Source organism: Carya illinoinensis, chromosome 3 (genome assembly GCF_018687715.1).
Source record: "Carya illinoinensis cultivar Pawnee chromosome 3, C.illinoinensisPawnee_v1, whole genome shotgun sequence".
Lineage (NCBI taxonomy): Eukaryota > Viridiplantae > Streptophyta > Magnoliopsida > Fagales > Juglandaceae > Carya > Carya illinoinensis.
In genome coordinates this window covers 6,892,727-6,905,284 of record NC_056754.1, presented here as the reverse complement: position 1 = coordinate 6,905,284, position 12,558 = coordinate 6,892,727, and the positions used below count along the sequence as shown (strand labels likewise).

Here is a 12,558-nt window from a genome sequence, read left to right as displayed (position 1 = left end):
CATATTGACGTTTGGGGTGTGAGTCATGTTATTTCTTATGGTCAGTATCGTTATTTTGTGACGTTTATTGATGATTATAGTCGATTCACCTATATATATTTTCTCCGTTCGAAAACTGACGTATTTTCTGTCTTTCAAAAACTTGTTGCGCTTATCGAGACACAGTTTAGTACTTGTATCAAAACTTTATGCTCCGACTCAGGGGGGGAGTACATTTCTCATTCTTTCCAAACTTTTTTTCAGCAAAAGGGGATAATTTTCCAGCGTTCTTGTCCTTATACTCCTCAACAAAATGGAGTCGCTGAGCATAAGAATTGTCATATCTTAGATGTCGTTCGTACGTTGTTAATTGATTCTTCTGTACCCTCTAAGTTTTGGGTAGAAGCTTTATCTACTGCTGTCTATTTGATCAATCGTTTGCCTACTACCACTCTAGATTAAGATTCTCCTTATTTTCGATTATTTGGCATATATCCTGAGTATCAATCCTTTCATACCTTTGGGTGTGTTTTTTTGTTCATTTGCCACCTGTTGAGCATCACAAACTTGCTGCACAGTTTGTCATGTGTGCTTTTATGGGATATAGTCTTACTCAGAAATGATTTGTTTGTTATGATGCTCATACAAATAAATTCAAAATCTCACGGAATGTGGTTTTCTTCAAAAATCAATATTTCTTTCAGTCTCAGGTTATCTTTAATCCTCCTATTACTCTTCTTCCCGCTTTTGATGATGTTTGTTCCTCTATTAAGCGATTTCAACCAGGTATGGTGTATCATCGATGTCTTCCCCCTTCTTCAACTCCCCTTCTAGACACTTATCCGTCATCTAATTCTGTGGTTCCTATGCCTCGGCACTCCACCCGGGTTACACATCCACTAGATAGGTATGGTTTTCCTCACATCTCGCTTATTGCCACTCTCGATACTATTTCTGTTCCTCACTCTTATACCCAGGCATCCACCCAAGCATGTTGGCAGCAGGCCATGCAAGAGAAATCCAAGCTCTTTAAGACAATCACACTTGAGACCTGGTAATTTGTCTCCCTAATGTTAAACCTATTGGTTGTAAATGGGTATACTCAGTCAAGTTTTGAGTTGATGGCTCACTGGACAGATGTAAGGCATGTCTCGTAGTTCTTGGGAACTGACATGAGTATGGTATTGATTATGAAGAGACATTTGCACCTGTTGTCAAAATGACTACTGTGCTAACTATCTTGGCACTTGCGGCGTTGCAAAAGTGGTCTGTCTGACAAATGGATGTGAAGAATACTTTTCTACATCGGGACTTGAAGGAAGAAATTTATATGTCACCACCTCCTGGCATGTTTGCTACAGTTTTCTCAGAGGTTTGTCGGGTACGCCGATCCTTGTATGGAATGAAACAAGCTCCGCGTGCATGGTTTGACAAATTTTGCTCTAACCTGCTTGCTTTTCATTTTACTCAGAGTCAGTTTGATTCCTCTCTTTTTTTTTCACAAGACTTCTGCAGCAATCGTATTGCTTCTCGTATATGTCGATGACATTGTGATTACTGGCTTGGATACTGAGTTGATTAAGCAATTACAACAGCATCTCAAGGCCTCTTTTCACATGAAAGATCTTGGTCCCCTGCAATACTTTCTTGGCCTTGAGGTGCGGCTTACTCTGACTGGTACGTTGTTACACCAGTATAAATACACACAGGATGTTATTTCATTGGGTGGTCTCCAATTGGGTAACTCTGTTTTTACTCCCTTGGAGTTAAATCCTAAGTTTCGTCAGGAAGAAGGAGAGTTTATATTAGATCCATCCTTGTATCAGCAGCTTGTTGGGAGTTTGAACTATTTGACGATTACTCGTCCTGACATTTCGTTTTCCGTGCAGCAAGTCAGTCAATTTATGCAGGCTCCTCGAGATCTTCATTTAACTGCTATCCGTTGCATTTTCCGATAACTGAAGGGCACCTCTACACGTGGATTGTTCTTTCCTAACGAATCTTCCTTATAGTTGATGGGGGTGTAGTGATGCTGATTGAGCCGGATGTGTGGACACTCGTCGCTCTGTTACTGGCTGGTGCATGTTCTTAGGAAATGCACTCATTTCTTGGAAAAGTAAGAAGCAAGATAGAGTTTCTAAGTCCTCTATTGAGTCTGAGTATTGTGCTATGTTTTCTGCATGCTCTGAGATCACATGGCTTCATGGGTTACTGGGGGAACTTGGTTTTCCTCAGTTGCATCCCACTCCTCTTCATACTGATAATACTAGTGCTATTCAGATTGCCGCTAATCCTATATTCCATGAGCGTACGAAACATATCGAAGTCGATTGCCATTCCATACGTGAATCCTTTGATAAACAGATGATTACTCTCCCTCACATTTCCACCGAATGTCAAACTGCCGACATATTCACTAAAGCTCTTTCTTGGCACCAACATCAGTTCTTGGTTGAAAAATTGATACTTCTTGAGGGGGGTGTTACAGAGATAGGTCACAGAGATATTTTTAGTAACTAGTAACTTTCTATATTTAGATAATATATCATATAAATAGGTTGGATGTAAATAGACTTAACGTGTAAATACGTTAGACTTTATGTTTGTGCACAGTAAAACCAGCAGCAATTAGGTGCTGGAATCACACTGAAATTCGGCGCTCTATGTAACTCTCTAAAGGAAACCAATGGAAAGAGATATTCAGACCAAAACTAACAAAAAGCACAGATGGATGTCTTCAAATAAATGTTATAAAAAATGAAAAATCCCATGTTATTAACAAAAGGATGCTCATAGAAAGAATGTGGAGATTCTTTAGTAAAAACAGATTTTGTTTGGCCTTTTTTTCTTTCGAAAAAAGAAAGGACACACTGAGTGAATATTGATTGATTAGTATGCCATATATTGAAATTTTTTTGTGGAAGGAGGAAACACTTTGGCATCCAAGTAAGTCTTTGGATTTTTTTTCCCAAATAAGTCTTTATTCAAAGTGCTAAGATTCTGGAGAGAAGCATGCCCCTTGACGAAAGTATTGTGTCCTAGTTTCTAACACCATTTTGGTCTATTAGCAGGACGTTAGGAGATGATTTTATAAACACTACCCACTAAACTGATAGGATGAAATTATTTATTTATTTATTTATTTTTGATAAGTGACAGGATGAAAATACTTAATATCCGATCCCTTGATGCATTGGGGATAAGGGGGATAAATGTACGATTGAGGCTCTTCTTGAACTTGCCTCGAGCATTGAACTTGCTTGGGCATTATCACCATTCAGGGCCCTCACAAGCTCCTGTACCTTGCTCTCGGAAAAGGCCTTCGTTCCAGCCACATAGCTTCCTATACACCAATAGAATCAAAATTAATAGTTTGGATAGTGAGCTGAGATGGTTTGTGAATAGTAGTGAGATATTTGAATAGAGATGAGATTAGTTAGAAATGATTTGAGTTAAAATGTTTTATGGGGTTTTGGGAAAGAAGAGATAAAAAGTTGAATAAAGGTATTACCGTATTATAAAGTTAAATATTGTTAGAATATAACTTTTTAATATTATTTTTGTTTTGAGATTTGAAAAAGTTGAATTGGTTTTTGTGTTTGTTTGGAAATTTGGAAAAACTGTAATGATTAGATGAAAAAGTTTAGATTGAAATTGAAAAGTATGTGTGTTTGAGTGGTGTTTGGATGTTGAAATGAGATGAAAAGAGATGAGAAGGGATGAGATGGTCTCATCCAAACGGGCCTAAAATTTGGCCTCCAGCTAAGCAATTTAGAATAGAAACGTTGTAGAACTGCAGAATATGCTCAATGCTCTATATTAATAGAAGAAAGTGCACTCTAATACTTGGGCTCTTGCCTATTCTCATGATCAATAAAATTTTGTTTACTGAAAAAAAAAGGGAGTATCTGTGGTTTCGATCATATTGTTTCTACAGTTCAAATGGTTCATATTTTTTGATAAGTAGTTCAAATGGTTCATATTAGCCACTTGATGGAAAATTTTGTATTTTTTTCTTCCAGTCTTTATGTAACAATACAATGAAAGCTCAAGCCTCATATGGGTTATACTCCAAAGGACTAGTCAATGTTACCATTGGGACTGATTTTCATTTGAAAAAAAAGTATAAAAAAATGTTACAATCGGAACTCCTTGAAATCATTATAATGGGTAAGAACTTCTCCCTCCTAAGCAACGAGGGATTCCATTCACCACCTTCCTATACTTGATTCTGGGTATTACACTTTAGTTTCTATCTCCAACTCACCTCCTCCCAGAGAATACTTCTCTCTCCAAACCACTTGAAACCTCAGACCTTCTCAATTTCTCAATCTCAGATAAATTTATTTCTTTTTCCTTTTGTCTGTTAACTGGATTAATGTATACTTCCTGTGTATAGGGTAACAACATCTTTTTCTATCAATAAAACTTTATCTTAATCATCAAAAAGAAAGTTTGTTCCGTGAGAACATCAAATCCTCGCAGCTCATCCATAAGGAGTGTTTCTGCTTCACATATCCAAACACCTCTTCTTCAGATGGTTAAGAGGAAACGACTTTAATACCTGTCTGGAATTTTGATAGTGTACCTTAATTCCCATCATCAAGGCACTAGTTGGCGATGAGAACTGGGTCTACGTTTTGCCTCCCCTTCATAGAGGCATTTTGAGTTATAAATATGACCTTTTTCTACTTATCAAAAAATATGACCTTTTTCTGGCACCAGTTTTATACAGTTAGCAAGGACTTCAAAGAGAATCTTACATAAACCAACCAGTCTAATTGAGCGGAAGTCCTTGATCTCCATTGCCCTTGCAATAAAGGTAGCATTGAGGCTTTTTTCGAACTTCGAGTATAGCTCCTGAAAGATAGGATTTTGGCATAATGTGACTAATAAAAATAAAAGATATTGGCATAATGTTTGGTGCGGTAATCAGCCATTGAGAGCTGTTTTCCCAGAGTTCTTTAGACTTTCTTGTGATAAGGAAGCATCTGTGGTAGATTCATGGCTCCTCTCCAACAACACTTGACAGTGAAATCTCTTGATTTTGTCTTTTGTTTCTCCCTCTGCTTCTTTGTTGGGTGCTTTTGTAACACCTCAATTGAAGACCTAAACTACACGACCTATACTCCAAAATGATTAGTCAATGATACAATTGGAGCCTTATAAAGAGTTCTTTCCCAAGCAATGTGGGATCTCATACACCATCTACTCTTATCCTTATCATATGGGGTATCACAGCTTTCTCTTTTATACACATGTACTTGGGTTGCACCACTCTGCACCACTAGCAAGGGAAGATTTAAGGGCAAGATTGTTCCCCATGAAGCCTAGAATCCTATCTTGGAATGTTAGGGGTCTCAATGATCCCAATAAGAGGTTGAGAGTGAAGAATCTTTTACGCCATTGGAAGCTGGATATTGTTTGTTTGCAGGAAACAAAAATGGAATTCATAGATCGTAACTTTATCACTAGCATTTGGGGATGTCCTTTTGTGAGATGGGTCTTCCTTGCTTCAAGGGGGGCCTCCGGGGGTATTCTTATTATGTGGGACTCAAGGGTGGTTGAGTCTATTGAGGAGTGTGTTGGAAGCTTTATGGCTGCGTGTTCGTTTAGAAATATGGAGGATGGTTTTCGTTGGGCTTTTGTTGGCGTGTATGGGCCGAACATGGACACTCATAGGAAGGTTCTCTGGGAGGAGTTAGCCGGTTTGGGCAGTTGGTGGAACTTACCATGGTGCATTGGAGGTGATTTTAATGCCACTAGGTTTGAACGATCGGGAGATGTAAGGCTTAACCAAGCAATGCTGCAGAAAAGAATGGACAGAATTTGTTCAGACCATTTTCCCATTGTTCTAGATTGTGGCGGTATTCAGGTGGGTAAACGATACTTTAAGTTTGAAAATATGTGGCTGAAAGTTGAGGGTTTCGTGGATAAAGTGAGGTCGTGGTGGACTTCTTACTCGTTCGAGGGCTCACCAAGCTTCATATTGGCTGGAAAATTGAAAGCCTTGAAGGGAGATTTGAAGAGGTGGAATGTAGAAGTTTTTGGGCTTATTACTGATCAAAAAAAGTCTCTTATGGAGGAGTTAAAGGTTTTGGAGGAAAGGGAGGTGAGTGAGCCTCTTTCTGAAGAAGACTCTCGCAAGAAATTAGCCACCTCTTCGGAATTGGAAAGGGTGTTACTAATGGAGGAAATATCATGGAGACAAAAGTCGAGAGCCCTTTGGTTGAAGGAAGGAGACCGTTGTACGAAATTTTTCCATCGGGTGGCTAATTCACACCGTAGGAATAATACTATCGATGTGATTCAGGTTGAGGGCCAAGTTCTCTCCAATCATGCAGACATTAAGTACCACATTGTCAACTATTATGAAGCACTACTCACGGAAAAATTCATGTGGCGACCCAAATTGGATGGTATGCATTTTGAGAATATTGATCATGCTAGCTCGGAATGGTTGGAAAGACCTTTTGAAGCCGATGAGATTCTTCAGGTGCTTCGTGGTATGGCTAAAGACAAAGCACTGGGGCCGGATGGGTTCTCAATGGCTTTCTATTATGAATGTTGGGATGTGCTGGGGGAGGATGTTATGAAGGTTTTTCAGGAGCTATACACTTTTGGTAAGTTTGAAAAAAGTCTCAACGCATCCTTTATTGCTCTAATCCCTAAGAAAGTTGGGGCAATGGAGATGAAAGACTTTAGACCGATTAGCCTCATTAATGGGATATACAAGATTATTGCGAAGGTGTTGGCCAATCGTATGAGCAAGGTTCTGAACAGTATTATAACAAAACCTCAAAATGCGTTTGTAAAGGGGAGACAAATTCTGAATTCAGTGCTAATTGCCAATGAATGTTTGGATTGTAGACTCAAGGAGGGTAAACCAGGCCTCTTGTGTAAGCTGGACATGGAGAAGGCCTATGACCATGTAAATTGGGATTTTTTGTGTTATTTACTTGCGAGATGTGGTTTTGGGGAGAGATGGTTATCTTGGATTCGACATTGTATAACTACGGTCCGCTATTCGGTTTTGGTGAATGGAACACCGGAGGGTTTCTTTACCAGCTCTAGGGGGTTAAGACAAGGGGATCCCCTATCTCCTTTATTGTTTGTATTTGTTATTGTTGCCTTAAGTCGCATGTTGAGTGCAGCTGTTAGTAGAGGCTTCATTGCTGGCTTCTCGGTGGGAGGGATGACTATATCTCATCTTTTATTTGCCGATGATACATTGTTGTTTTGTGAGCCGGACAGTGTTCATTTGCAGTATTTGAGAGCTGTTTTGCTTTGTTTTGAAGCGGTTTCAGGTTTGAAGATAAACCTTTCAAAGTCTGAAATGGTCCCTGTAGGTAGTGTGAACAATATTCAAGGCTTGGCATCTATTTTGGGCTGTCAGATTTCCTCATTGCCTTTGCAATATCTTGGTCTTCCATTGGGGGCAGCGTTCAAGACCAAATCTATTTGGGATGGAGTGGTAGAAAAAATTGAAAGAAGATTGGCTGGATGGAAACGGTTATATTTGTCCAAGGGTGGTAAATGGACTCTCATTAAGAGTACACTATCTAACCTCCCTACGTATTTTCTTTCCTTATTTTCGATACCCGCAAGTGTGGCTTCCCGCATCGAGAAAACTTTTCGCAATTTTCTTTGGGGAGGAATGGGGGATGAAGCTAAAATCCATCTTGTGGGTTGGGATAAAGTTTGTTCTCCAATTCAATGGGGAGGTTTGGGGGTGCGTAATGTAAGGGTTTTCAACAAAGCTTTATTGGGAAAATGGTTGTGGAGGTATCATAGTGAAGGAGAGGGCTTGTGGAGAGAAGTGATAGAGTCTAAGTATGGGAGTCTTCGGGGGGGTTGGTGTTCTAACGAAGTCAGGGGTGCACATGGAGTGGGGTTGTGGAAAAACATAAGAGCTGGTTGGGACAGATTTTCTCATTTTTTCAGAGTTACAATTGGCAGCGGCAACAATGTTTTATTTTGGCATGATGTTTGGTGCGGGGACATGGCTCTTAAGCAGGCTTTTCCTATGCTTTACCAAATTGCATGTGATAAAGAGGCTGTTGTGGCTGAATTATTGATACGCTCTAATGGTGCTGTTCATTGGAATGTGAATTTTTCAAGAGCGGCTCAAGATTGGGAACTGGACATGTTGTCTGGTTTTTTTGACTCTCTATATGCTATATCTCTTGGAAATGAGGAGAGGGACAGGATGTTGTGGAATCCAAGTGGAAATAAAAAATTCTCGGTGCGGTCCTTCTATTCGGCTCTTGTGGGCCTACACCATGGTCATAGCTATCCTTGGAAAGCTATTTGGAAGTGCAAGGTACCCTCCAAAACTGCCTTCTTTGTGTGGACAGCATCTATCGGGCGGATTCTTACATCGGATAATTTGAGAAAACGTGGGTTCTATATTTCAGATTGGTGTTTTATGTGTAAGTGTGATGGGGAATCAGTTGATCATCTCCTATTACACTGTAAAGTGGCCCAAGGCCTATGGGATGAAGTTTTTAGGAGGGTAGGGATGGCATGGGTCATGCCTAGAAGTGTCCGGGATCTTATGTGCTGTTGGAAAGGTATCCGGGGAAATGTTCAAATCGCTGCTGTGTGGAAAATGATACCTCACTGCATTATGTGGTGTGTTTGGTTGGAGAGGAACAAGAGGTGCTTTGAAGATATGGAACGCTCTATGGCTGAACTAAAACGTTTTTTCTACTGTACCCTGCTTTCCTGGGCTTCGGCCATTATTTGTAACACAGATGATCTTCATACTTTGCTTGTAACTCTCACTAGTTCTTAGTTGTAACCTGGCATGATCTTTGTATACCTCTAGTGTACTCAGGCTATGCCTTTTTTCATTAATAAAACTTACTTTTACCTATCAAAAAAAAAAATTGTCTTATAAAAAACTTGAAAATAAAAAAGGGAACAACAAGTGAAGTGGATTTTTATATGTACCCTCTTTAATCTCTCTGTTTTGCCTTAAATTGTAATTTTTTGTTTCTCTTTTGTGAAGGGCAGTGTTTGGTCATCCCTTCCTCCAATTAATGTTTCTTCCTCTGATCAATCCAAGCCTATAATACTGACCATGGCATCAATGGATTCTGCTTCATTTTTCCGTGACAAAAGCCTTGGTGCAGACTCCCCTTTATCCGTGCGTTCATCACTTTTGGTGCATGTCCCAAGTTTGAGGCTTATATATAGAGAGTTAAGTGCTTATAACTGTGTTTGGATCACTTTTAGGGACTGATCTCACTGCTGGCAGCAATTGATGCACTTTCACATGTTGATGGTCTGGATGACCTAACTAAACAGGTGCGGTTGAAATAATAATGCCTTCATGGTACTGCTATTTTCTTTTTGTGCTGAGCTTCTTTTTACTAGACCCTTTTGTTGATAAATGGAACATTTGTTCTTTTCATTTTTAGACCTTGATTTTTGTGATTTTCTGAGTATTTTTCAGCTTGGAAGCCTACTCCAGCATCTCTCACCTCTTTAGTTTAGCCGAAGAGTTCTTTGCCTATCAGAGCTACACCATCATGGCTGATTGTAGCCTTTTTGGAACAAATTTCAGTGGCCTATTCTCATGGCCCAAAGGATCTGCAGGACTTTAAAAACATTCCATTTTTTTAAGTTTATTGTATTTTTTTTTTTTTTGGGGTGGTGGGAGGGCAAGAACTAAGTAAATTTTCTTAGGTCAAGTCTGTTAGGCTTTCTTACATCAAAAGATACATCAAAGACCCGAGTCTACTATTTAAGAGGTTTTCTGCTAGATCACATGTAAAAAGGATTGAATGAGAAACATTGACTCTGGTGTATAACTTGTTCAATTTCTATTAAGCTGAAGCAATGAGAAAAAGCTAACAGAGACATTGTGATTAGAAACAAGAGTCTAAATTAAATGTTAAAACTGGCGTGTATTAACTTTTTTGTAAACTTTAAATAGTCAAGGACTTCATAGTATTATGACTCGTGATCTTCTCCTAGCTAATTTTTTATCCTGTTCTGGAAATTGTTTGTTGGAATTAACATATGCCTGTGGTCAAATCCTCTATACCTGGAACACATTTCGAGTTATATTGTAGCTAAAACTTGATTGATCGATTTTGTTAAGCAGGTTGTTTTCTCCCTAATTTTCATTGTACCAAACTAGTCAGTTCCATTCTTTTATATTTATATAGGTTTTCTTATATCTTCAGTATACTTGTCTCTGACTTATCAAAAAATGTATACTTGTCTCTGATTTGTTTTACTGCTGGCATGCCTCAAAAAGTGCTTTGTTTGCTGACAGTTGCTTAATTCTGATTCAGCTTGTTTTTATATTTTTCACTGGAGAGTCGTGGGGTTACCTTGGTAGCAGGAGATTTCTATACGAACTTGATCTGCAGTCTGAAGCTGTTCGTGGCCTAAATAACTCATTAATTGAGATGGTATTATTCTCCTCTTTGTTAAGTCAGGGTCTTATAATGTAATCTGGGAGTTCTTTTCTATATCTCACATAGTTGTTTTACTCCAATCTTCTTGTTTACAAGCATAATTTTCCCTCACTCACATATTGAGACACTATTGTTGAATGATAAAATGGTGTATTTATATACTTTAATGTGCTTATTTGTTTCATTTAGTTTAATTTAAGCATTGTGGAAGAGGAAAAATATCATGTCTAAATTGGCTACTATTCCTAGTAAGTTAGGAAGAATAAGCTCAACAAAAGGTGAAAGATAATTATTGGATAGATCATCTCAAGGTCACAATTGGAGCCCCTTGGAATCTATATTAATACCAACAATTTCTCCCTCCAAAGTAATGTGGAATCCCATTCACTACCCTCCCATACTCAATTCGGGGTATTACAAGGATTAATTTAAGGGCTAGGAAAATTTTCTTCTTTATATTTTCTCTAATTACCGTGCTTTCACCTCTATACTTCTTATATACTTGGTTGTGTCTACTTATAAAAAAAATGCTTGGTTGTGCCTTTTTCTGTAGCACGTAGTTTTTGTAATTAGGCTCTTTCTTGTATACTTCCTATGTACTCGGGCTTTGCCTATTTACGTGGAATAATAAATTCTCTTTTTACCCATAAAAAAAAAAATAGTTATTTTGACTTACTTAAAAAAGGGTTAAGACTAATTGTAGTAGGGTTCTAATAAGACCTTTTCCTCCCTCTTCTTTTGGTGCTCTTCTTTTTTTTTTGATAAGTAATCAAAATTGTATTAATTAAAGAAAAGGCCTAGCCCAGTATGTACAAGAAACTACCCCTTTAGGTGGGGGCAAGAGAGACAAGAAAATCATGGTGGACCATTCCATTGAAATCAATAGCAATGGCCCAATTACAAAGCGTACTAAAAAACAAAGTCAGCAGCTCCTCTACTGTTCGCTCCATGTCTTCGAAAGTCCTTGCATTCCTCTCCTGCCATAAAGACCACATGATACAAAGTGGTATCATCCTCCAGACCGCTGAAATCTGGGGCTGGCCTCCTATGTTGGGCCAGCAAGCCAATGCTGCGGCCATTGTCCCCGGCATAGCCCAGCCCAACTCCACTCTACTTAGCACCTCATCCCACAAAACCCTTGCAATCTTGCAGTGTAGTAAAAGATGATCTACCGACTCGCCCCCTCCCTTACACATATAGCACCAATCTGCTACAATAATCTTCCTTTTTCTCAAATTATCAGTTGTGAGGATCTTACCCAAAGCAGCAGTCCACACAAAGAAAGCCACCTTCAGGGGCGCCTTATGTTTCCATATCCTTCTCCAAGGGATCTGACAGCTGGGATTTTGCTTGAGAGCAATATAAAAGGAGTGAACTGAGAACCTACCTTTCTTGTGTGGAACCCACCATAACCAGTCTTCATGTTGATTGCTCGGCCTCATAGAGTACAATAGACTATAAAAATCCACCAAGCTATTCATCTCCCAATCTTGCGCCGCCCTGCTAAAACTTATGTTCCAATGAAAATGTCCCCCCGACAAACCCATAACCTCCGCCACTGAAGCCTCTTTATTGCTGGCAATTTGATAAAGAGAGGGAAACAACTCATGTAACGTCGTATCACCACACCAAATATCTTTCCAGAATTTGATCCTGGTTCCATTCCCCATCTGAAAACGGGCGTGCCGACATAAGACTGTCCAGCCTTTCCTGATATGTTTCCACAACCCCACTCCATCAGCTCCTCTAACTTCTTTAGTACACCATCCCCCCCATATATCTCCATATTTGCACCCAATCACCCCTTGCCATAAAGCATCCGGTTCCCTACTATATCTCCACAGCCATTTACCCAAAAGTGCCTGATTGAAAGTCTTCACATTTTTTATACCCAGACCATCCTTAGAATAAGGACGACACACCGTTCCCCACTTAACCAGATGGTACTTGAACTCTTCCCCCAAACCGCCCCACAAAAAGTCTCTTTTTAATTTCTCAATACGGCTTGCTACTCTTGCTGGAATAGAAAAAAGAGATAGAAAATATGTAGGCAAATTAGAAAGAGTACTCTTGATCAAAGTGAGTCTTCCTCCTTTCGACAAATACATTCTCTTCCAACTCGCCAACCTTCTCTCTATTTTTTCAA

The 12,558-nt window shown here is 39.2% G+C and overlaps 1 protein-coding gene across 4 annotated transcripts in view; it reads left to right on the top strand.

Moving 5' to 3' along the window:
- LOC122302923 (nicastrin) overlaps positions 1-12,558 on the top strand; it is a 29,547-nt gene that overhangs the window by 6,204 nt on the left and 10,785 nt on the right. For 2 of the 4 annotated variants that reach the window (XM_043114392.1, XM_043114395.1), the window contains exons 9-12: positions 4,705-4,801; positions 8,993-9,130; positions 9,220-9,291; positions 10,287-10,406. In XM_043114392.1, coding sequence (XP_042970326.1) covers positions 4,705-4,801; positions 8,993-9,130; positions 9,220-9,291; positions 10,287-10,406 — 427 coding nt within the window. The remainder of the gene's footprint in view (positions 1-4,704; positions 4,802-8,992; positions 9,131-9,219; positions 9,292-10,286; positions 10,407-12,558) is intronic. The other 2 variants (XM_043114393.1, XM_043114394.1) reach the window with 1 other exon arrangement.